Genomic DNA, 27,657 nt, shown 5'->3' with positions numbered 1-27,657 from the left:
CTACCGAGCGAAATGTAAATGCTCAAAACAACCGATCATGTCATTACAGAAGGAGTCCTATGACCCTCTTACACTTATTTGAAACAGAATTACTATCACCCGAAAAGACCATCTCCAGTTTTAAATGGAGCATACATCTCACGTGCTATTTATGATTTTCCATGTCATTTTGCTAATAAAAATGTTATATTTAGTTTTTTCAGTATTTTCCCACCATTTTTTCTCCAAACTAGACCCACCATCAGACACAGTTTTTTCTTTACCAAACTAGAGCCACCCAACAACTCATCCTTCCCGAAGCAGGTTTACATTAATATTATGGTTTGATAACGAGTTTCTTATTGTGAAAGTTTTTGTTGTGGTTCCTGCTATATGGCGTGTTTGAAGGTAGTGGCGGGGTTCTTTTAGAGTGAATCTGTAATGGACAGAAAATGGGATTTGGCAGTGGCTTTTTTCTGATGCAATAGTAATACTACTATGAGAGTTATTGGGTTATTGGGGAGGCAATGGGTGGCTTTTTGGTGGCTAATATTGAATGATACAGTGTTTGGAGATGTAGAAAATAGCAGTAGACTTTGTTTCAATCTTGACACTTAATTCATTATGTACTCTATGACACCATTATGATAATACTACAATTTCTAACTGCTTTATTGGATTCTATTCTTTTTATTTTTATCTACTGAAGTATAGCACTCGCCGGATAATATGGCGACAAAAAAAAGTATACAAAAAGGGTTTCTAACATTTCTTGCCTGGAAGCTGAGACAACTTAATAAAAATTCCAGAGATGCAACAACATATTGATGGCTATATTAATTTTTATTCAATAACTTGTAATTTTGGTGGACGGACATATTTGCCGGTAAGGAAAGTAGGGGTTGGAGAACATGAAAAGGAAGAAAGATAAAGGAAAATAAAAGAAAGATAAAAAAAAAGTAAAATGAAAATACAAATAAAGTGTAGGCGCACATGTGGCATTAATACCACTTCAAACTAGTTTAAGGGGGGTCATTGGGCTCCTACAAAGTTTAAGTGTGCATCTGAAAAAGTCGGACAAGTACAGGGGGTATTATCCCAGCCAATATGCCGCTAAGTGTATGAAAATTCATCAAAAATGTATGCGTTGCAAGTGATTGATGACTTCAATTACGTATCTTTGTTTTTATGCCTATTTTGTAGCGCCATATTAAAGATAGTGAGAACCCAATTCCTTGATGTACGTAAATTAGTTAACTCAACCGAGTGTCCATTATTTTCACTTTCTTTTTCCTACTTTTACATATAAGAATATTAATATTGTTACATGAGATTTACCTAATTTAATAATTTTGTCTCATTCTATGCTAAGTTGATTTTCACATAATTCTGGAGAAATTTATTGTATTGCTTTTTATAATTGAGGTGCCTATGATTATCGCACTATTTTTATTGATATTAAGAATGAGAGGATTGCAAAACTATATAGTTCAAGTGCTCAATTGAGATAGATGGTTTGGTAATGTTGCTCTAAAAATAGTCGTTGGACCTTAAATTGGAGGAAGATTCACCAATTGTTCCTATTTGGGTACTCTTGTAGAGCCTCCCATTTCATTGCCACACTTGGCACTATGTGAAACGAGTTCTGAGCCCAGTGGGTATTCCTCTGTCAATGGATATTGCCATAGACAATAGAACTAGGCCGAGCATGGCTAAAGTTCGAGAGGAAGTGGATTTAACTAAACCATTTCTAAATTTTGTCTGGGAGGGAATGGAGGAAGTGACCAATACACTCAAGGGATTCATGCAGAATCTTGAGAATGAGGGAGTTCCACAATACGGTAAATATTATAAATTGTTGGGTCAGTCTATTGTGCAATGCAGGGCTACTGAAAAGGAGAAAGAAAAAGAAAAAGAAAAGGAAAAAAGAGAAGGAAAAAGAGAAAGAAATTGAGCAAGAGGAGTCTACGAATCAGAATCAAAAGGAAGCTAAACCAAAGAAAGATGACAACAAAACTATTGGCAAGAATAAGAACCGGGAAGACACATCAGACAACTCTTCAACTCAACTGGTCAATAAGACTCTGACTAATAAGGGTACTAGTGCACCTACTGGGGAAGGAAACAATGCTCACAACTCCAGAAAAAGCACACAGGGAAGAAGGGTGATCATAAAAAAGACACTAAGATATCAAAAGAGCCAAATATGAAGGAAAATTCCACAAGGCAAACAGGAAAGAAGCCTAACGAAAATCAAGTTAATCCCAATCCCCTAGAGACTCTTAAGTATCCAGCTCAAGAACAGGACAACAAGTTCAGCAACAAGGAATCGAAAAAAGAAAAAGAAAAAGAAAAAGAAAAAGACTACTACCAAACATCTTCAAGCCAGAAACAAGTGTGGCCCAAAAAAAAATAAGACTATGAACACTAACATTGATAATGTGCTGAAAAGGATAGAAAGAGATACTGGGAAGTGAAATATGCAAATGACAGTCCAAGATCAAATTCAAAATGATAAGACTGACAACTGTTGTTCCCGCAACAGCATAAACCAGGGAGTAGGGCAAACTAGGGACAGAAATGAAAGCTCGCCCAACAAGTAAAGAGTGGTGAACTAGTGGTGGACCTTGGTCCCATCAAATTAGTTAACACTAATTCACCTGGAGACATCCATGGGAACCTTAGTGGAGATCTATGGTATGGCAGATGCATCCTCTAATAAGGAGGATATTGGTAAGCAAGAAGGAGCAGTTTTGGCATTGTCAAAATCTCTAGATCCTATCTAAAAGGAGTTGGATAACGTAAGTGCTAAGCAGGGCCTATCTCTAAAGGGAACTAAATAGAGAAACAAGAAGAAAGGAGGACAAGCGGGGTATATCAGCCAAGTAGGTCTTCTACAAATTAAATATCAAGATAAAACAACAACACTCCTTAAATCTAATGATTAAAGATATCATTTGGAATATTAGGGGTACGAGTTCTAAAGGAGATTTTGATAGACTCTTGAGACTTGTCAAACTCAACAAAGTTAATTTCATTGCATTATAAGAACCTTTTCTTGCACCTTCTCATATAGAGGAGTTCATGGACCTACTTGATTTTGATAATACTATGGCAAATAGTAATAGCAAAATTTGGTATTTTTGAAATCACACTCTCTCAACTGCACCCTCATATCTCAACACAAACAACAAATGACTTTTAAGATCAATCAAGTTGGGGAGTCAGACCACATTGCGCTTACGACTGTGTATGTTAAGACTAATGCTAGCAGAAGAAAAAGAGTTTGGGAGCAGCTTAGAAGAACTCACACGTTGTTTGAGGGTCCTTTGGCAATATACGGGACTTCAATATGATTGTATCACTAGATGAAAAGAAGGGTAGATGTCCACATATTCTCTCTAAGAGTATTGATTTTACTAATTGCATGGACGATTGTGAATAATATGCCATTAATTTCATTGGCAATACCTTAATATGGTGTAATGGTTGGAAGAGAATGTCACGACCCGGATTTTTCCACCTTCGGAGATCGGGATGGTGCCTACTCGTGAAAGCTAGGCAAGCCAACAATTACAATTTTACTACCATTATTAATAATTCAAATAGGAACAGATATTAGTTAAAATAGGAAAATTAAGAAATATGGAAATGATATAAGAGTGCCACAACTCAAGTACATAACTACCCCATAGTTCTGGTGTCATAATCCAGGAACGACTAAGATTTACTACAAATATAAGTCTGAAAGAAGTACAACTGTTCTCGAAATAGAAGAGACAGCAGAAAACTAAAGTGGGGAAAGTGGGACTTCAGGCTCTGCGAATGCTAGCATATCTACCTTGGTCTCCCTAGACTGAAGGCATCTATCTCAAGCTACTCACAAGGTCCGACGCTAAAATATGTACAAAAGTGCAGAGTACAGTATCAGTATAGTCGACCCCATGTACTGTCGCGCCCCCTTTATTCTCGTGGAGTCCGGGTTTCGACATTTTGGGACAACTCTTTTCCTTTTGGGAATTGAGTTGAGATTTGAAGAGTCGCCACCTAATGGATTAAGGTGCATTAGGACACCTAGAACAATTAACTCGTGAAACCAGTTTACATTATCAGAGATTGGGTAAGGGCTCAAAATTACCTTGAGGGGAAGGTGTTAGACACCCTTCGAGGTCCACAATGGTGGGTCTCGGCCAAACTCAATTTAGATGAATTATTCTTTAAGGAAAATAAAGCAGTTCAAACAAATGGAGATTATTTTAAAACAGGAATTAAAGCGATCCTAAGTTTATTAGACTATAGGATCACTTCTGCACAATACTTGGTAATCGTCCCCAAGTTGGGGTGCTACACATAGCATTAGCGCACATGTCATCATTTCCTTTACTACACATTTATCATCCCCCAATTATTACTTAAGCGCACTAATTGATTTGTATCCTATGCGTGCACTATCCGTCCCTTACCTCTAGCCCTGGAGGTGTTTAGGACAACTAGTTAAGGCAGTTCTAGACTCACCTTTTAATTTAAAAGGAGAAAACTAAGCGACAAATAAAAGTCAAGTAGGAGTGTCACATAAGGAGCGATTATGTGGGCTCATGTTAACCTCCACAAATAGACAAACAAATGCATGCTGTTCAAACAAGAAATTTTAAAGTTTAGGATCCTATAGGTAGGATATCTAGATAAGCAGAAATAAAATACGAAACAACAGTTTATTAAGGTAGGTATCTGGACCTATCAGTTTGCCTATTGATTTTATTAAACCCTGAATCTGGAAATTCTCAAGTAGTAAAATATCAGAATTTAGGCCCAAATTCATTAGTAACCCTATAAATTTGCCTAAGTGATTAACGGAATCCTATAGGCATGCTTTCTAATTTACAGAATTAATTAATTCCTGCAAACATGATTTCTAGATGTTGTGACTGATTTACTTATTTCTTATAGTCATGATACCTAAAATACAGAAATTGATTTTTAGTTCCTATAGGCATGATATCTAAATTGCGGAAACTGATTTTTTTACTTCCTATAGGCATGATTTCTAAGTGTTGACTCGATTTAAATTCCTATAAATATGATCTCTAAGTTTCAGAACTGATTTCACCCTATAGGCATGATAGCAGAAATTGATTTTTACTTCCTATAGACATGATGTCTAAATTGCAGAAGCTTATTTTTTACTTTCTATAGGCACGATTTCTAAGTGTTGACTTGATTTAAATTCCTATAAAGATGATCTCTAAGTTTCAGAACTGATTTCACCCTATAGGCATGATATCTAAGTTGAAACTGATTTTCTATCTCCTATAGGCATGGTATTTATTAATCATGTATGAGCAAAAAATTTTAAGCAAATTGTCAGGAAAGTTTGTTAATCAAACAGACAAAATCCTATGGGCATGGTCGCTAATGCATAATGAGTTGGACATATGTACAGATCCTATAAACAGGATTTCTAATATGTGGATTTAAACGTAAAGTCCTATAAGCAGTATTTCTAGTATACCAAAACATGTGAATTACAGAGTCACAAACAACCCGAGAAATCCTATAAGCAAGATCTCTAAACAAGTATGACATTCGCATGATTCAATAAACATAGTTGAACCCTATAGGCAGGAAATCTACACAATTTTAAACAAAGATATAGATAAAGATCCCTCCCCAAATTTTACTAATAACCCCCAATATCTATTTTTACAGAGATTATTATTACAGACCAATATGAATGAATTACACAAAGCTATCTAAAACACTAGGGAGCTTTGGCAGGCCCAATGTCAACCTGGAGGCCAGGCCTTCAAGCAGATCTGATGTACACAGGTAGTCCATCCACGATACACAAATGGGCTTCTGATATGTCAAAGTTCCCAAAGGCCTCAGGGACCCTAGGCAATGCTCACACCAGAACCTTTTGTAGAGAACAGTTTTGTAACAGGTTGGAAGACCAGCCCCAATAAGTCAGAGTTTAGAGGAGTCTCATGGACCTTAGGCAGTGGTCACACTGGGTTGGTAGGAACCTAGATAACTAGGAGTAGATGTTAAAAAATAGAGTATAAGGGGTAAGGGATAGTTTTAGAAGATAGTTTGATTTTTAGGAACAAAAAGATTCAAATTACAAGACTACAAATAGGGCGGAATCCATACTTATCAGATTGGTATAGTTCAACCATGGGTGATATTAAAGTAATCATAACAAGAGCAGGGGCACTTGAGTAATAAACAGAACTGACCATACATGTTTGCAGTATCTAAACATGTTATGAATATAGGCATACAGTTGAATCAACAAGGTTTCATATGACTGAAGTTGATTTGGTTTATTAATTACCACTAGGTGGAAACATGTAGACATATATTAAACAAAACCATGCTGAAGTTAAGATAACCAACCAAACAAACACATATAGCAGGATAGTAGGAAATTAAAGCATACCAGTCTAGAAAGAAGTACACAGAAATCATGGATCAAATAGAAACATGCTAAGGTAAACTATCCATATTAGCACACAGAACATGATAGGTTAACATGAATTAGGCATACTAGTTAGGAAGAAAGCAAACATGAAACATATGACAAACATAAGCATATCAAGATTTGAGGTGAACTAATCATATAATCACATGGAATATAACAAGATAAAAAGAGCCAAGGCAAAGAGATGGTCAGGAATCATGTATCAAACATGAGCATGTTGAGGGTTATGATAAAGCTAACTACATGAACATACAGAATAGAACGAGATAATAGGAGTTAGCACATACCCGTAGAGGAGAAAGTAAATATGCAGAAATAGGTAGGTTTCAGAATAACTTGGCCTTAGCTTTCAGCCGGCCAAATAACAGTCACTTAGCACAAAAGCAAGAGAGAGAGAGAGAGAGAGCTTAAGTTTGTAGTAAAAATAGGAGAGTTCGAGTGTTCTCTAAAAGGGAGAAGGGGAAAGATTTTATAGCATACAATAGAGCAAAACACACAGGGTAATGAACCAATTACACATAAATAAGGTATTAAAAATCAATTAACAATCAGTTTAGGTCGGCAAAGATCAATTAACAGGCATAAAATCAGGCTAGCATCAGTTAATGGACTCATTCAATATTCAAATAAGGTAAGAAATAATTCCAGTATTAATTAGAAGTCGACTTAAATAACTAGAACATAAAATCAGGCCAGTAAAGTTAAGTCAAAGCAAAGTAGCATAAATTATTAATCAGACATTGGTCCAAATAAGGTAAGAACATGTAAATTGAACAAAATAGTAAAGTATTAGTATCGTACAGGAAAGGAAAGACTGGAATTTCAGTAAAAGATTTCAAAACCCTATTTTCAGCAAACCAAAAAATCAGCAGTAAAATAAGGTACATAATGTAGACATGAGAACTCAAAAAGAAAACTGGAATCGAACAGACTTGGTTTGATTCTGAAGAATCAAAACCCCAAAATTTAGAGCAAGACGCAAAGAGTTGTAGTGGAATGCATAGAGACACATAAACAACAGTATTAAAGAAAGTAGTTAAGGAATTGCAAGCCGAATTAGATCTAGAACGTTCTGAAACCTTAATTTTAGGAAGAATAAATTATTTTAAAGAAACGACTATAGAAATAGCATAGATACACGAAACATTAAAAAGTACTCAAAAAATTAAGGAACCCTTAACAGATCTAAAAAGATCTAAGTAAAATTAGGCGGAAAACCTTTTAACAAAAATCACAAAAAATACTTATAGATACACATGCGGAAACATAGATGATAAAATAAAAATGAAATCTTAACAGATCTTGAAAGATCTAAACTTCAACCTTAGGGTAAACAAGATATTAAAGAAAATCTCGGAGATTTTGTCACGACCCAAAATTCATACATGGTCGTGATGGCGCCTTTCGTGAAGACAAGGCCAGCCGACTCAACACCCTTTTTAACCTTTTAATCATTAAGAGTCATTTTGAAGCCTTTAATTACACAAATATTTCATAATATAAGTCTGAATAAACAGTGTGGAAATAACATACAAGCCCGACATCGGGGTGTCACTAGTAATGAGCATCTACTACAACTGTCTAACTACATCAAGACCAATATGGTCGGGAAAAAGTCACAATTTATACATAAGGAAGAATAAAGAGGGAGAAAACAAAGTCGCGCTCGCTAGGCAACTACCTTGCTAACTCCGATGAAACTGCCACCTAACTCAGAAATACCTGAATCTGCACACAAGGTGCATGGAGTAATGTGGGTACTCCAACCCCGTAAGTAATAAAAGTAAATAAAGTCTGAGCAGTAAGAAATACCATATACCACATCACATATGGCACCACAAAGGATACCGCATGTTTCCAAAGACAGGATACAAATCAAATCACTTCGTTAAACTTTCTTCCTCAGAAATATCCTTTGAAAAATATCTTTCTAACCTTCCCCATAGAGGTTTAACAAAACATATATATATATAGTGAAAGTGATAAAAATCATAATCGGCCCCTCGGCTAAAACATAGCTCGTACATAGCCCTTCAGCATGACAGAAATTTACAACCATTTCATAACTTAAAAACTTCAGTTTAAATGAAAGTTATTTAAAATATTTGTTCAACATTTTCAATAGAGGCTCGTTCTAAAGATGAGTGAAAGCAGTAATTAAATCAACATGTTCAATAGAAACTCACTTTAAAGAGGAGTGAAAAACAGTAAGTTTATAAACTAGCCCCTCAGGCAAAACATCATTCATGTATATGTATATATATATATATATATATATATATATATATAGCCCCTCGGGCAAGCCTCTCAGTCACTCGTGACTCAACTCCTACCAGTCAACGCTCACTCTCAGCACTCACACTCAATTGGTACCATATAGTAACCGCTGCGGCGTGCAGCCCGATCCAGATATCGCTGCGGCGTGCAGCCCGATCCATAAATATAGTCGACTGCGCTCACTGGGGGTGTGCAGACTCCGGAGGGGCTCCTACAGCCCAAACTTTGTATTGCTGCGGCATGCAGCCCGATCCAACATATCGCTACGGCGTGCAGCCCGATCCACACACACATACACACACACACACACACACACACACACAATATATATATATATATATATATATATATATATATATATATATATATATTGTGTTGCAGCGTGCAGCCTGATCCATATATATAATCCTCACAACCAGGCCCTCGGCCTCTCTCTATCATTAACCTCACAATCAGACCCTCGGTCTATCTCAGTCATCAACCTCACAATCAGAGCCTCTATCTATCTCGGTCATCAAACTCACGATTACTCGGACCATCAGTAAAACAGGGAACTCAGCCCAAATAGTTTTCACATTTTAAGAAGTAAAGTGATAAAACCAGATTTGAACAATAAACAGGTAAAACATGACTGAGGATATGCTTTCAAAACAAATAGAATGAGGAAAAATAGTGAAAGAGCTCCTAAGGGTCTCAACAAGCCGGCACAAGGCCCCCAAACATGGCATACAACCCAAAATATAATATTAATCTCTAAAATATGGAATATCATAAGATTTCAAATCAAATACGCGACTTAACAGTCGTACGGGACGGACCAAGTCACAATCCCCAACGGTGCATGACTCCACGCTCGTCATCTAGCATGTACGTCACCTCAAAGTAGCACAACGATGTGTAATCCGGGGTTTCAAACTCTCAGGACAGTATTTACAATCATTACTTACCTCGATCCGGTCCAAACTCTAGCCCGCGATACCTTTGTCCTCACGAATCGACCTATGAATGCTCCAAATCTAGCTACAATCAGTACATAACTATTAAAATATGCTAAGAGAACAACGTCAACTCAAAAATATCCAATTTACATCAACAAATCCCGAAATTGCTCAAACCCGGCCCCCGGGCCCACGTCTCGGAATCCGATAAAAGTCACATCAATAGAATCCTCATCCTCTCACGAGTCTATATATACCAAGAACATCAAAATAAGACCTCAATTGCCCCTTCAAATTCCCAATTTACACTCTCCAAATCTATGCCCTAATTCCCCAATGTTTTGGCTTTAATTTCCACATTTTTCATGATTAAACAAGTAAGAATCAACATAGGATCGAGTATTGAGTTTAAAAATCTTACCTCCAGGTGTTATCTCTTGAATCCTTCTTCAAATCCTCTCAGAAATCTCCAAAATAGCCCAAAAATGGTGAGAGTTAGCCCCAAAATCGCGGACAATGGCTATTTAAATATTCTGCCCAAGCATCAAAAACCTTCTTCGCAAACGCGATCAAAGCCTCGCGTTCGCGAAGCGCAATCCAGCTTTGACCAAAAATCCTTCTTCGCGATCGCATCTTTCCACTGGGGAACGTGATGCTTCCACAGTCTAACCCTTCGCGATCGCGTAACCTCTCTCGCGAACTTGATGAATAAACACCCTAGAGCTCACCTGCCCAATACCTCTTACGCGAATGCGGTCAACTTCACCTGAATGCGATGACCAATCACACAGCCTTTCGCGAATGCGGAGCCTGCCTCGCGAATGCGAAGGCTAAAATTCTAGCCTTCACTAGCTAACCCTTCGCGAACGCGAGGGCCTACTCGCGAACGCGAAGGCCATTTTCTCTGCAACACTGATCAGCAATTTCTGCAATTTCAAATCATCATGAAATGGTCCGATTGACCACCAGAAACTCACCCGAGGCCCCCGGGACCTTAACCAACCATGCCAGCATATCCCATAACCTCAAACTTGTTCCAACCTTCAGAACACTCAAAACAACATTAAAACACCAAATTTGCATCGAATTCAACCCTAAGAATTTCAAAATCTTTCGAATTACGCTTTTGAAAAAAAAAACCAACCAAACCACATTCGAATGACATGAAATTTTGCACACACATCACAAATGACACAACGGAGCTACTGCAACTTCCGAAATTCCATTCCGACCCCTATATCAAAATCTCACCTATCAACTGGAAACCGCCAAAATCTCAATTTCGCCAATTCCTAAACCTTCCACGGACTTCCAAAATGCATTTCGATCATGCTCCTAAGTCTCAAATCACCTAATGGAGATAACCAATTCATAAAAATTCTTATTCGAGATCATATACAAACAAGTCCAATCTTGGTCAAACCTTTCAAATTTCAAGCTTCAAACTGAGAACTGTTCTTCCAAATTCATTCCAATTACCCTGAAAACCAAAACCAACGATTTACATAAGTCATAATACATCACACGGAGAAAGTCATGCCCTAGAACTGGCGAGCAAAGTGCAAAGGCTCAAAACGACCGATCGGGTCGTTTCATCCTCCCCCACTTAAACATACGTTCGTCCTCGAACGCGCCTAGAGTTGTTCCAAAAGCCAACCAATTGCTGAATAACCTTACCATGAACATACCTGGGGGTGATCCCACATCACCCTATCTCATATAGGTCCGATAACACAATGTAGCTGAAATTTCACCATCCAACCTAGCCCATAAACCTTACAACCACATTTCTACTTCTGAAATCATCCACAAGATCAAAATCTTGCATTTATACTCTGAATAGGCCCAAACAAGCTGTAATAACCCATTCCTGCAACCTCAGGTGCAATTACATGACATACCACATAACTCAAACACTTGTAGTGATAACTTCTAATCACAGCAGCTGCACACAACAACTAAATATCGATAGAGAACCTCTTATCAACTAAAGTCTCATTCAAATACTCTCATATACTTCTATTGATAAATGAAACACACAGTAAGCCATAACCATTTTTCAACCATTCATGAAGCCACCTCTCCTTTGGCAAGGACCATAGCAAATTTATGAGTCGAACCTCGATATTATCCTTCCAACATGCTAAAATCGAATCCGTTTGTATTCATTAAAGACCCCAACGATCTCATCTAATCCAACACAACTACTCTGGTGATATAACACATCAATACAGACTAAAGCCACGACCTGTGCAATCCGCACACCGATAAGCAACAATCCGAACATACCTAAATCATGAAAATGACTCAAATGAAAGAGCTGTACCACAAGCTCACCAGTACCACCACACACAATGTTGAGAACCCGTCGCACATCATAGAAACATAACACACGAATCTAACCCACAAGATCATACCTCCACATAGCTTCGCTCCAATGCGCGACCTCATCCAAACACTTGTCCACGTGAAAACACCTTAAGTCACTATGCTCAAAATCGACAACCGTGCGTAATATGATGTCTAAAACCAAAGAAATCATCATAACCACCATGAAGCAATTGATATAACATTACACATACCCGAAGGGACACAACCGATACGCTACCCGCCGAGCAATACCCGGTACTCTTCCCGCTTGAATTCCACTGAGAGGCCCCAATAACACCGTACCACATGTGCCTATAACCAACAAACCCTAACGTCTCGCAACACGGAAAGATAACTCATAGATCCCTCTGATTACTAATAGCTCGATAACAACCGAATCAATACATCCCTCACCAATAGCAACTCGAAGTCGACAAAGCCATCGCGATTCAAAACACACATCCATATAGGTCTACCAATGAACCACACATCAACTCTAGTCACCCACAACAGATAAATCACCCTACGAAGGTTCACAATGACTTAATCATAGCACATACTATCATCTGACTAACTTAATCACATCTTTGTCGTCCACAACCACGAGCTAACCTGTTTATGAGAACTTCCAGTCTCCAAGTCCATGAAGCACATGAATTACCATATCTGGTCCCAATTTCACCGCTCGCATATATAACACACCTCTAGTACTCAATCATCCCATGAGAGGTACACCTAAAATTCTTCTGTGCCACCGAGCAGACTCGAATATCATCAGACGATCGGACAAGATAGTGCTGCAATACCAATAAAGCATCCATAACTCAAACACATCGCCTTATCTAAAATGTATACCCTCATCAAAGCACACCAATCAGTGATCTCATTTATCTAGTCACCTGAAGCTGCCAATGCTATCTAAGAATTTGTGACCTTCCTTTCAAATCTAAAACGTGACCTTACACATGCAAATCTCAATCCTACACAACATACCGCATAACCCGTACCATCCTGGGATAACCACGAGAACTTCATATCCCTTTCAAACCACAAGCAACTATGTACTACACTAGCCAAGAACTTCCTATTGATCCTATCTATAAGTAAATCACTATACATCCCATGCTCCTCACACCAATAGGAAAAATATACCTCTCTAACTATTGTGGAAACCATTTAGAGCTCTCCGAATTCTATTTGCACACCACTAAATCGTCAGGAATGAATCCTTCTAACTCAACCGAGCTACGCAGGTCACTAAAACCTAAGAGAAATGCCGCGAAACACATATAGGAACTCATTACCTCGTAAACATCCAAAGAACTAATCATATCCTAACCATACCAACTCGGCCTACTACCGAGCTATCCCATCTATCCGAGTTTCCTTCTGATTTACCTTAAACTTGATACTCTTTCTTGCTATAACATCACAATTCCTCGATACAAAGTTACCACATGAGACCAAGCATAAAGCCATACCGTACTACGGTCCATAAGCCGCTGAATACTCTCTAGATATTCCCAAAAGCACCACGTTCAAAATGCTTAATCTGAAGAGACTTCTTACAAATCCAAAGCCATTACCTTCACCTTCCTAATACTGATACATAGCATCCCATAATTGATATAGAAATACCACAAGTCTTGACATCTTCCGATGAAAACTCAGTTTCTAGCCACTTATACAACTTTAAAATACCCAATTGTTACAGGTAAAAATGTTGAACATATTATAACCATTCTCGAGAGTCATTCAGTCTACTCAAACTGCAATTAGCCTAATCAAACGAACAGAACCATCCATGCCTCAATAGCACTCCGACACCGCAGAGTGTAACTTCATCCTAGAACAACCAAGCAACTTCCTACTCTATGCACTGAGCATCCATTACCAACAACAACTCAAGAGATTCCGTGATTCTCATACACCTATGAAGCATGGCATAACCTTTGTCAAAATTTTCCTTTACTCGAGCCATCCTCGGTCTCAATCTCCGTAAGCCATAACTGATTCACCCGCACACCTCAAACTGGAACCAACATAGCACATAATCGTGCAATCAACTAATAAATAGTGGACTCCCCCACTTGGCTCGAAACCATAGACTAAAACTCACAAAATAACTCGTAACGCATATACTCTATTGCTGCCATAATACCATAGTGAGATTTAGACTCAATCCTTCATAAGCTCGTGAAACACAGACCATCTGGTACTTTAAATCTTCTGCAAATCTTGCATTCATCCTCGCAACAGTCAAGCCCACTTTATTAAGCGACCCAAATTTAAATTTCAACACTTATATTTCACTTGTAATGAGATCTTCTAACAGACAACATGCGGATCACACAACCTCAGAACACTCTGCAGGAGATAACCCACCTGCTTTACCTCCAACTAACACTCTTGTATACCTTCCACCGTCATAAACATTATGCAGTCACTTAGTCCTCCTGAGTCTGAACTCATACCGCAACATGAAATTTACTTCACTCCCAACCAGGAAACATGAAAAGATTCTTCACACGCCCATAACTCGAGGCTAAACCTCGAATCAAGATGGAAATCAAGTACCTAATAGTTCTTCTATCCTCCAGCAGACCCTTCTCATCGCTTCCAAATCATATGAATACATCTCGCAGTCACATCACACGCATCACGTAACTATCCAGTCATTACTTCTACCAATAGGGCACTACCAAATGTATAAGTTCAAAAACACTTGCCCACATAATCAACACCTCAGTGCTCAAGCTATAGGCAAAAATCCGGCCTCGAGGCCTCTAAACTGGCCCAACATCAACACACAAAGATCACGTCTCACCCCTTGATCAGGGAATCACAAGCCATCAATGCACATCTGATACCGAGCGCTCATGCGTACATATGAACGCATGGAAGGAATTCAAAGAGTTACATTCCAAGTTGAATCAAGGGCGCACGATAAGTATTCAAGAATGTGAAGTTTTTCCTAAAGGTTCTACAGCCTCTCGAGGATAAGTACAGACGTCTCCATAACGATCCGCGAGACTCTACTAAACCTGCTCATGACTTGAGAGACCTATGTAACCTAGGCTCTGATACCAACTTGCCACGACCCAAAACTCAGACCTGGTCGTGATGGCACCTATCGTGAAGACAAGGCCAGCCGACACAACACCCTTTTTAACCCTTTAATCATTAAGAGTCATTTTTAAGCCTTTAATTACACAAATGTTTCATAATATAAGTCTGAATGAACAGTGCAAAAATAACATACAAGCCCGACATCGGGGTCTCACTAGTCATGAGTATCTACAACAACTGTATAACTATATCAAGACCAATATGGTCGGGAAAAAGTCACAATTTATACATAAGGAAGAATAAAGAGGGAGAAAACAGAGTTGCGATCGTCAGGCAGCTACCTTGCTAACTCCGATGAAACTACCACCAAGCTCAGAAATACCTGAATCTGCACACAATGTGCATGGAGTAATATGAGTACTCCAACCCAGTAAGTAATAAAAGTAAATAAAGTCTGAGCAGTAAGAAATCATATATACCACATCATATATGGCACCACAGAGGATACCTCATGTTTCCAAAGATAGGATAAAAATCAAATCACTTCGTTAAACTTTCATCCTCAGAAATATCCTTTTCAAAATATATTTCTAACCTTCCTCATAGAGGTTTAATTAAATATAGATATAGTGAAAGTGATAAAAATCATAATCGGCCCCTCGGGCAAAACATAGCTCATACAGAGCCTTTCTGCATAACAGAAATTCACAATCATTTCATAACTTAAAAACTTCAATTTAAATGAAAGTTATTTAAAATATTTGATCAATATTTTCAATAGAGGCTCGGTCTAAAGATGAGTGAAAGCAGTAATTAAATCAACATGTTAAATAGAAATTCACTTTAAAGAGAAGTGAAAAATAGTAAGCTCATAAACTAGCTCCTCAGGCAAAACATTAGTCATGTACGTGTATCTATATATAGCCCCTCGGGCAAGCCTGCGACGTGCAGCCCGATCCATAAATATAGTCGACTGTGCTCACTGGGTATGTGCAGACTCCAGAGGGGCTCCTACAGCCTAAGCGCTATATCGCTGCGGCGTGCAGCCCGATCCATATATATATATATATATATATATATATATATATATATATTGCTGGGCGTGCAGCCCGATCCATAGATATATAATCCTCACAATCAGGCCCTCGGCCTCTCTCAGTCATTAACCTCACAATCAGACCCTCGGTTTATCTCAGTCATCAACCTCACAATCAGACCCTCGGTCTATCTCAGTCATCAACCTCACGATCACTCGGACCATCAGTAAAACAGGGAACTCAACCCAAACAGTTTTCAAATTTTAAGAAGTAAAGTGATAAAACTATAATAAATAGGTAAATCATGACTGGGGATATGCTTTCAAAACAAATAGAGTGAGGAAAAATAGTGAAAGCACCCCTAAGGGTCTCAACAGATCGGCACAAGGCCCCAAACATGGCATACAACGCAAAATATAATATCAATCTCTAAAATATGAAATATCATAAGATTTCAAATAAAATACGCGACTTAACAGACGTACGGGACAGACCAAGTCACAATCCCCAACGGTGCACGACTCCACGCTCGTCATCTAGCGTGTGCGTCACCTCGAAGTAGCACAACAATGTGAAATCCGGGGTTTCAAACCCTCAAGACAGTATTTACAACCATTACTTACCTCGATCTGATCCAAACTCTAGCCCGTGATGCCTTTGACCTCATGATCAACCATCGGTTGCTCCAAATCTAGCCACAATCAGTACATAACTATTATATTCTATGGGATCCCGATTTACATCAACACATCCCGAAATTACTCAAACCCGGCCCCCAGGTCCACGTCTTGGAATCCGATAAAAGTCACATCAATAGAATCCTCATTCTCTCACAAGTTTATACATACCAAGAAGATCACAATCAGACCTCAATTTCTCCTTCAAATTCCCAATTTACACTCTCCAAATCCAGGCCCTAATTCCCCAATTTTTAGGCTTTAATTTCCACAATTTTCATGATTAAACAAGTAAGAATCAACATAGGATCGAGTATTGAGTTTAAAAATCTTACCTCCAGATGTTATCTCTTGAATCCTTCTTCAAATCCTCTTAGAAAGCTCCAAAATCTCCCAAAAATGGTGAAAGTTAGCCCCAAAATTGCGGACAACGGCTATTTAAACATTCTGCTCAGGCATCAAACACCTTCTTCGCGATCGCGGTCAAAGCCTCACGCTCGCTAAACACAATCCAGCTTTGACCAAAAATCCTTCTTCGCGATCGCGTCTTGCCACTCGTGAACGCGATGCTTCCAAAGACTAACCCTTCACGATCGCGTAACCTCTCTCGTGAACGAGATGAATAAACACCCTGAAGCTCAGCTGCCCAATTTCTCATACGCGAACACGGTCCACTTCACGCGAACGCGATGACCAATCACACAGCCCTTCGTGAATGCAGAGCCTGCCTTGCGAACGTGAAGGCTAAAATTACAGCCTTCACTAGCTAACCCTTTGCGAACGCGAGGGACTACTCGTGAACGCGAAGGCCATTTTCTCTGCAACACTAATCAGCAATTTCTGCAATTTCAAATCATCATGAAATGGTCCGATTGACCACCCGAAACTCACCTGAGGCCCCCCGGGCCTCAACCAAATATGCCAACATATCCATAACATCATTCAAACTTGTTCTAACCTTCAGAACACTCAAAATAACATTAAAACACCAAATTTGCATCGAATTCAAGCCTAAGAATTTCAAAATCATCTGAATTATGCTTTTAATCAAAAACCCAACCAAACCACGTCCGAATGACCTCAAATTTTGTACACACGTCATAAACAACACAACAGAGCTATTGCAACTTTCAGAATTCTATTCCGACCCCTATATCAAAATCTCACCTATCAACTCGAAAACGCCAAAATCTCAATTTCGCCAATTCAAGCCTAAACCTTCCACGGACTTCCAAAATGTATTCCGATCACGCTCCTAAATCTCAAATCACCTAACAGAGCTAACCAAGTCATAAAAATTCCGATCCAAGATCATATAATAACAAGTCAAATCTTGGTCAAACCTTTCAAATTTCAAGCTTCAAACTGAGAACTGTTCTTCCAAATTCATTTTGATTACCCTGAAAACCAAAACGAACGATTTACATAGGTCATAATACATCACATAGAGCAAGTCATGCCCAAAAACTGGCGAGCAAAGTGCAAAGGATCAAAACGACTGGTCGGGTCGTTACAAATTTACACCCCAAAAAGATGAGGAATGAACATAGATGAAGAAATGGGAAAGATTCGAACTAGACTTGGTCCAAAAATAGGGAGATTAGCTTGCCATGTCAGGAAAACTACTAAGTAATACCATAATATATTAGCCATGGGTGAGATAAGCTCAACAAGGTAAGGGAATCTCTAATTGATTCCATATCTGGTTGGAATCAAAGGGGGAATTAGGGTTACGACGCTAGGGTTTTGAGAGTAGAAGAGAGGGGAGATTGAGAGCATTCAGGGGCTGCAGGTTTGGGATTATGAGGGATTAGGGTTGGGTTTGGTTAGGTTAAAAGGGGCAGATGTATTGTGAGCCGTTGATCTTCTGAGATCAATGGCTAGGATTAGATTATGACCGAGGCGGGTTAATTTGGATGGGTTTGAGTCTGGTTTGGACGGGTATGGGTATTGGGCTAGGCTAGGTCCGAAATTGGGGGTTTTAAGGGCTAGATTTTAAATACCCAATTAATTTAATAAAATAGTTTTATAAAATAATTTATAAATGATAAAAATATAATTTATACATGAAAATAATTTAAAATAATTACTTAACACAATAAAAATATAAAAGGTCATTTTCTGTATATATAATGCAATTATGCATATGCATGGGCTATTATTGCAAAAATGTGCAATTCTAGTTTAAAAATACAAATATAATTATAAAAAATACAATTAAAATATTTCAGATCTAATTGTAATAAATGATGAATTTAGATGATTAAGTTATCATAAAAATATATAATATGAGGGATAATTATTGAACATTTGTATAGTAAAATGAAGAAATAAATTTGTTGAAAACCTTTAAAATTATAGAAAGAATTATAGAGATGCTTTTGCATGTTTGTAAATGCATGTGCACTATTTTTGCATATGGAAAATATATGAGGGAAAAATTAGGTATCAATAGTTGTCCCTCTTTACCCGGAAAGGATAAAAGAGTTGTCGGGTAAAGAAATAATGACCGATTTTGACCGAATGGGGGTATTTTGAAAATATAGGCCGCATCTTGGTCTCTGAGCTGCCTACATATCCCTGATTTTACAGGAGTCAGACCATGTGTAGTTCTGGATCTACCGGTGAATGAAACCGGTGGAAATATTATAGGAATAATAGTATATTTCGGAAAAGGTTCTTTTGTGAAGGGTGGTATCAGATGGGTTTGCGTGGAGTTATGAAGGCGAATCTAAATTGTAATGGACGCATCACAGGGCAAGTTCTTAATGGTCATAGAGTAGAGGCGGGTAATTGATGGGAATCGGTTAAATGGCAAAGTGTAAGTGGTACGAGTGGAAATCGGAGCAAAGGTTGCTCCTGTTTGAAGAACGGTTACCTCCTGAACTTCTTGCAAAACTTAAAACACAATGCATGCAAGTATATAGATTATTGCGAGAATTTAAACATGATACAAATTCTCTTTGGACCATGAAAGGTTGTCTTTGAACAGTGAAGATGACGTCCTTAGACCATGATGTCCCAGGCTATGAATCATGAGATAAGAGATTCGCAGGCCATGAAATAATGTTTTCGGGCCATGAAAATGGTGCCTCTGAACCATGACGCCTTTGAGTAATGATGTGCAATATTGAGAGATCCTCAGGCCATGACATGGTGTCTTCAGGCTATGAGGATGATGCCTTCGGACTATGACGCCTTTGGACAAATTGGCTATACATCAGCCCATGAAATGTAGAGACACGATACCAAAGGTAATAACAAGGCGAAACTTAGCCTTGTGCAGAGTTTGGGGACAGAGCTTAGCCCCAAGAGAAGAAGATAATGCAAAGTTTAGAATTGAGCATCACGTATGCAGGGGGAGACAATGCTTAGTCCCTTGAGAAGGCAGTGCTTTGCCTTATGCAAATAGGGAGGCATGGCTTAGCCTCATGCAAGATTTGAGACAAAGCTTAGTCTCATGGGAAGGCAGTGCTTAGCCTTATGCAAATATGGAGGCATGTCTTAACCTTATGCAATAAAGGGAGACAACGCTTAGTCTCATGCGGAGAGAAGGCAATGCTTAGCCTTATGCAAATATGGAGGCAGGGCTTAGCCTCATGCAAGATTTGAGATAGAGCTTAGTATCATGGGAAGATAGTTCTTAGCCTTATGCAAATATGGAGGCAGGGATTAGCCTCATGCAAGAAAGGGAGACAACGCTTAGTCTCATGCGGAGAGAAGGCAATACTTAGCCTTATGCAAATATGGAGACAAGTCTTAGCCTCATGCAAGATTTGAGACAGAGCTTAGTCTCATGCAAGGAAAGTTAGTGCTTAGCCTTATGCAAATATAGAGGCAGGGCTTAGCCTTATGCAAGGATCGAGACAGAACTTAGTCTCATGCCAAGAGAAGGCAGTGCTTAGCCTCATGCAAATATGGAGGCAGGGCTTAGCCTCATGCAAGATTTGAGACAGGGCTTAGTCTCATGTAAAGATAAAGCAATGCTTAGCCTTATGCAAATATAGAGGCAGGGTTTAGCCTCATGCAAGATTTTAGACAGGGCTTAGTCTCATGCAAAGAGAAGGCAATGCATAGCCTTATGCAAATAGGGAGGCAGGTCTTAGCCTCATGGAAAAGTTGAGATAGGGCTTAGTCTTATGCAAGGGAAGGCAGTGCTTAGTCTTATGCAGTAAACAAGCAGCAAATAGGAGTAGAATGTTTCTTAGCTGGAGATATATTTGCATCTGGGTGGCCTGATTGTTATGAGGGTAGTGCTTTTAATATGTGTATACTTGTGAATACTCCTGTTATGTTACATCAAAAGAAAAATCGTGGGTTTTGTAGGGAAGATTGCTTCGTGCCTTTGTTTGCTTGCTTTGCCTTGCTTTGCTCTGGAGGCCTTATTTGAATTGCCCTGGGTAACACTTGGTTGTCATAGGAATAAAGTTTTCGAAAAATATGCGCTTATTTGATGAAATAGAGTTATTTTAGAAACACAATGGTATATAACATTAACTAAATTAGATGAACTAATGACTGTAATGCTTTTAGAGACATTGTAGTTTCCTTGCATTAGAATTTTGAGGGTCCTCCTCAAAATTCTGCCGCAGTTTGATCCTTTGGTCGTTCTGTATGCAACAACATTTGTTGGATCTGCTCCAGAATTTTGAGAATCCTTCTCAAAATTCTGCCCCAGTTACTTAACCGATTTCTGAATTTCTGGCATATGATGGCATCGGTTGGACTTGCTCCGGAATTTTGAGGGTCCTCCTCAAAATTTTGCCCCAGTTTCTGGTTCTGAGGGAAATGAAGATTTTATTAAGATATGACCAAACCCACAAGGCTACCTACGTATCCCCTCTTAAACGGGAATCAAGTCAAGCGTAGTTCAGTTGCATCAGACGAATACAAACAATCTAAGCATAGTATCTCTTGACTGCATCTGAATTATTAGGTTTTGGACAAACTTCTCCGTCCATTTCTGCAAGTATGAGTGGCCCTCTTGTTAGCACCCGGTGAACCATGTAAGTACCTTGCCAGTTGGGTGAAAATTTCCCTTTGGCTTCATCCTGATGTGGGAAGATCCGCTTTAGCACCAGCTGCCCCGGTGCGAATTGTCTTGGTCTGACCCTTTTTTTGAAAGCTCTAGACATTCTATTCTGATAAAGCTGATCGTGATATACTGCGTTCATTCTTTTTTCGTCTATGAGGGCTAGTGGCTCATAGCAGCTCCTTATCCATTCTACATCGCTGAGTTCGGCTTCCTGTATGATTCTTAAAGAAGGAATTTCTACCTCGGCTGGAATGATAGCTTCGGTACCGTAAACCAGCAAATAGGGAGTTGCCCCAGTTGATGTGTGGACCGTGTTGTGGTACCCCAATAGGGCAAATGGTAAATTGTCGTGCCATTGTTTGTGGTTTTTTACCATCTTCCTTAATATCTTCTTGATGTTCTTGTTGGCAGCTTCCACGGCTCCATTCATTTGAGGCATGTATGCTGTAGAGTTTTTGTGCTTGATTTTGAAGGTTTCACACATGGCTTTCATTAGATCACTGTTGAGATTGGCAGCATTATCAGTGATAATGGACTCGGGAACCTCGAATCGACAAACAATACGATCCCTGACAAAATATGCAATGACTTTCTTGTTTATAACTTTGTAAGATGCAGCCTTTACCCATTTTGTGAAGTAATCGATGGCCACTAGAATGAACCGGTGCCCGTTTGAAGCAGTGAGCTCGATTGGACCGATGACATCCATTGCCCAGGCAGCAAAAGGCCAAGGTGCACTTGTCGCATTGAGCTCATTTGGTAGTACCTTTATCATATCTGTATGTATCTGGCATTGGTGGCACTTCTGGACGTACCTGATGCAATCCGGTTCCATGGTCATCTAAAAATATCCAGCTCTAAGTATCTTTTTGGATAGAACAAAACCGTTCATATGTGGTCCATAAGTTCCAACATGTATCTCAAGCAATTTGGAAGCCTCTTTGCGTCAGCACACCTTAACAACCCCTGATCAGGAGTTCTTCTATACAGGGTCCCCCCGCTTTGGAAGAAGTAATTGGACAACCTCCGCAGTGTGCGTTTCTGAGTATGGTTTGCCTGTTCCAGATATTCTCCTTTTGCCAAATTTTCTTTGATGTCGTGGAACCACGGTTTTCCATTCGTTTCTTATTCAACATGAGCACAGTAAGCCGGTTGATTATGAATCCTCATCGGGATGGGATCGATGAAATTCTTATCTGGATGTTGTATCATTGATGACAATGTGGCCAGTGCGTCTGTGAACTCATTTTGAATTTTGGGCACATGTTTGAATTCTATCTTTGTGAATCTCTTTATCAATTCTGGTACATGATACAAGTATGATAGTATCTTGGTGTTCTTCGTAGCCCATACTCCTTGAACCTGATGTACTAGGAGATCCGAATCGCCAATTACCAGCAACTCTTGTATATTCATATCGATGGCCAAATTGAGCCTCATGATGCAAACCTCATATTCTGCCATATTGTTGGTGCACGGAAACCTATGCTTTACGGATACCGGGTAATGTTGACCTATCATTTGAAAAGCCTACCAAGTGCACAAAGAACACCAATGAGATGGCAAAAATGAAAGAAAATAACAATATTTGTCCTTAACTCACCTAGGTAAAACTCCAAAATTGCACGAAGAAAATTTGTTACCACCATAAATTTGCTTCCTATATCCTTTGGAGCACATCGAACAAGAAGTGCAAAAAAGATCCAAACCAACAAAAAGGAGATTGTCAATGTAAAACTAATGGAAATAACTCCAAGAAAGTAGTATATAAAGTCACAATTTAATCTAAGAAACCTTGTCTTTTCCTCTTCCTTTTTTTACCAATGCAACATCTGCCCCTTCATTACCCCTATATTTTCTTGTGTTTAAGATGAAACTATCAATGACCACATTAATTTTTCATAATACTCAGCAGCAATTTTTTGTAAAAAAAGGGGTAAATATTCAAAGAACACTTCATACATTGTACGTATTTTACTTTTGAAGGAACTATAATAATTTTTTCTGAACATTGATGAAAATTAAGCCTTATTAGAATACATACATTATCAATCAATGACATATCAATCACGGCTTGTTTGTAGTTTAAGCAGGTGATGGTTTTCAAGAGCATAATAATGATAAGAAATTGAAGAGACTAAACATTATTATCATGATAAAGGCTATTCATTTTTATACAATAATTTAGCTGCTAAAGAGTATAATAAGACTAAGGGTATAAAAGTCCACCAACTTTTGGTGGACATTTTGATTATTTAACTTTGAATTTGGAGCTTTCCACTTATAATATAGTATGACAATATGATTACAATGCAACTCTTTGACATCTGGGTGGTCCATTTATTCATTTTATCCAAAGTAAACAAAATACAAAGAAGGAAAAAGAACGTTCTGAATTAAAATATTTTAGTGCTTTTTGTTTTCTGGACAGTAATACATAGGTACAAGGAAATTCGACATTACATTGTGGCAGTGTTATATACTTCTCCATTTAAATTAAGATAACACATTTTGTTTAACGAGGGTTAAACTATATGAATTATGATCAATATTTTAAAATATTTTTTTATCATATTAACATGAGAAAAATTGCAGCTTATAGTACTTTTTGTATAACTTTTTAATATCCAAATTTTAGTTTTAAAATATTGAATTGAGTTAATCCAATTTAGTTTTAAAGTTTAGTCATATTGATTCTTAATAAGCGAATGTACCATCTAAATTGGAATAGAGAGAGTAGTACTTAATTATGCATCATTGCAAAATGAAGTGCTGCTACGGATTTTTTGTTCCCCAAAATGAACTTATTCATATCAGCGAAGTTCCTAAGTTGTCCGTCTCAGTTGAACATCAGAAGCAATAGCCAATAGGGATAATACATAAAATATCCCTTATACTTGTACGGTATTTTCAGATACACACTTAAACTTTGAAAGGGTCCTATGACCCTTTTACACTTATTTGAAACAGAATTACTATTCCACCCGAAAAGACCATCTCCAGTTTTAAATGGAGCAGTACAACTCACGCGCTATTTCTGATTTTCCACGTCATTTTGCTATTAAAAATGTTATCGTTACTTTTTTCACTATTGTTTCCCCGTTTCTTCTCCAAACTATACCCACCATCAGACACAGTTTTTTCTTTACCAAACTAGACCCACCCAACAACTCATCCTTCCCGAAGCAGGTTTGCAGTAATATTATGGATTGAGAACGAGTTTTCTGTTGTGAAAGTTTTTGTTGTAGTTCCTGCTCTATGGAGTGTTTGAAGGTAGTGGCGGGGTTCTTTTAGGGTGAATCTGTAATGGACAAAAAATGAGATTTGGCAGTGGCGTTTTTCTGATGCAATAGTAATACTACTATGAGAGTTATTGGGGTCTTGGGGTGGCAATGGGTGGTTCTCAGGTTGCTAATATTGAATGATACGGTGTTTGGAGATGTAGAAAATAGCAGTAGACTTTGTTTCAATCTTGGCACTTAATTCATTCATGTACTTTATGACACCATTAATATAATACTACAATTTCTAACTGCTTTATTGGAATCTATTCTTTTTATTTTTATCTGCTGAAGAATAGCACTGGCCGGATAATATGGCGACATAATATACAAAAAGAGTTTCTAACATTTCTTGTCTGGAAGCCGAGACAGCTTAATGAAAATTCTAGAGATTCAACAACATATTGATGGCTAAATCAATTTTTATTCAATAACTTGTAATTTTGGTGGACGGACATATTTGCCGGTGAGGAAAGTAGGTCTTGGAGAAGATGAAAAGGAAGAAAAATAAAGGAAAAGAAAAGAAAGATAAAAAAGTAAAATGAAAATACAAATAAAGAGTAAGAATTATTTTAACAAAGAAATGTGTTAAATAACAAAACTTTTATTTAATCTTCATCTCACTCGCTCCCCAAGGTTACAAAACACTGCTCAAGCCACGTAGGCGCAAAATGTGGCATTAATACCACTTCAACCTAGTTTTGGGGGGGGGATCATAGGGCTCCTACGAAGTTTAAGTGTGCATCTGAAAAAGTCGGACAAGTACATGGGGTATTATCCCTAGCCAATATGCCGCTATGAAAATTTATCAAAAATGTATGTGTTGCAAGTGATTGACGACTTCAATTATGTATCTTTGTTTATGCCTATTTTGTAGCGCCATATTAAAGATGGTGAGAACCTAATTTCTTTATGTACGTAAATTAGTTCACTCAACTGAGTGTCAATTTTTCGACTTTCTTTTCCCTACTTTTACATATAAGAATATTAATATTGTTACATGAGATATACCTAATTTAACAATTTCGTCTCATTCTATGCTAAGTTGATTTTCACATAATTTCGGAGAAATTTATTGTACTGCTTTTTATAATTGAGGTGCCTATGATTATCACACTATTTTTATTGATATTAAGAATGAGAGGATTGCAAAACTGTATAGTTCAAGTGCTCAATTGAGATAGATGGTTTGGTAATATTGCTCTAAAAATGGTCGCCAGAATTTAAACTGGAGGAAGATTCACCAGTTGTTCATATTTGGGTACTCTTATAGAGCCTCCCATTTCATTGCCACACTTGGCACTATGTGAAACAAGTTCTGAGCCCGGTGGGTATTCTTCTGTCAATGGATATTGTCACAAACAATAGAACTAGGCCGAGCACTAAAGTTCGAGTAGAAGTGGACTTAACTAAAACATTTCTAAATTTTGTCTAGGTGGGAATGGAGGAAGAGACCAATACACTCAAGGGATTCATGCAGAATATTGAGTATGAGAGAGTTCCAAAATACTGTAAAGATTATAAATTGCTGGGTCAGTATATTGTGCAATGCAGGGCTATTGAAAAGGAGAAAGAAAAAAAAAGAAAAGGAAAAAAGAGAAGGACATTGAGCAGGAGGAGTCTACGAATCAGAATCAAAAGGAAGCTAAACCAAAGGAAGATGACAACAAAACGATTGGCAAGAATAAGATTTGGGAAGACACATCAGATAACTCTTCAACCCAACTGGTCAATAAGACTCTATCTAATGAGGGTACTAGTGCACCTAACGGACAAGGAAACAACACTCACAACTCTGAAAAGAAGCACACAGGGAATAAGGGTGATAAAAAAGACACTAAGATATCAAAAGAGCCACATATGAAGGAAAATTTCACCAGGCAAATAAGAAAGAAGCCTAATAAAAATCAAGTTAATCCCAATCCCCTAGAGACTCTTAAGTCTCTAGCTCAAGAACAGGAGAACAAGTTTAGCAATAAGGGATCAAAAAAGAAAAAGAAAAAAAAAGATTACTACAAAAAATCTTCAAGTCAGAAACAAGTGTGGCCCAAAAGAAAAAACAAGACTGTGAACACTAACATTGATAAGGTGGTGAAAAGGATATAAAGGGATACTGGGAAGTCAATTGTGCAAGTGACAATCCAAAATCAAATTCAGAATGATAAAGATGACAACTGTAGCCCCAGCAACAGCATAAACCAGAGAGTAGGACAAACTAGGGACAGAATTGAAAGCTCTCCCAACAAGTAAAGAGTGATGAACTAGTGGTGGACCTTGGTCCCATCAAATTGGTTCACACTAATTCACCAGTAAATATCTAGGGAACCTTAGTGGAGATCTATCGTATGGGAGATGCCTCCTCTAATGAGGAGGATATTGGTATGTAAGAAGGAGAAGTTTTGGCATTGTCAAAACCTCTAGATCCTATATAAGAAGAGTTGGATAATGTACGTGCTAAGTAGGGCCTATACCCAAGAAGAACTAAACAGAGAAACAGGAAGAAAGGAGGACAA

General features: G+C 38.2%; 1 protein-coding gene across 1 annotated transcript; it reads left to right on the top strand.

Annotated features, from left to right (window-relative positions):
• The first annotated feature begins 1,651 nt into the window (after positions 1 to 1,651).
• LOC138887700 (uncharacterized) lies at positions 1,652 to 27,250 on the top strand. Its single transcript, XM_070169478.1, has 3 exons — positions 1,652 to 1,820; positions 1,864 to 2,076; positions 26,712 to 27,250. Exons 1-3 carry the CDS (start codon positions 1,652 to 1,654, stop codon positions 27,248 to 27,250), a joined length of 921 nt encoding a protein of 306 aa, XP_070025579.1.
• Positions 27,251 to 27,657: the final 407 nt, after the last annotated feature.

Source organism: Nicotiana sylvestris, chromosome 3, assembly GCF_000393655.2.
Source record: "Nicotiana sylvestris chromosome 3, ASM39365v2, whole genome shotgun sequence".
Classification (NCBI taxonomy): Eukaryota; Viridiplantae; Streptophyta; class Magnoliopsida; order Solanales; family Solanaceae; genus Nicotiana; species Nicotiana sylvestris.
The sequence above is the reverse complement of the archived record's forward strand: the minus strand, read 5'-3'. Positions and strand labels throughout refer to the sequence as shown.

Coding starts and splice junctions, on each gene's coding strand:
- LOC138887700 (XM_070169478.1), top strand. CDS start 1,652: ATGGATATTGCCATAGACAATAGAACTAGGCCGAGCATGGCTAAAGTT. Junction 1,821..1,863: donor TGAGGGAGTTCCACAATACG/GTAAATATTATA, acceptor TGTGCAATGCAG/GGCTACTGAAAAGGAGAAAG. Junction 2,077..26,711: donor TAAGACTCTGACTAATAAGG/GTACTAGTGCAC, acceptor GCTATTGAAAAG/GAGAAAGAAAAAAAAAGAAA.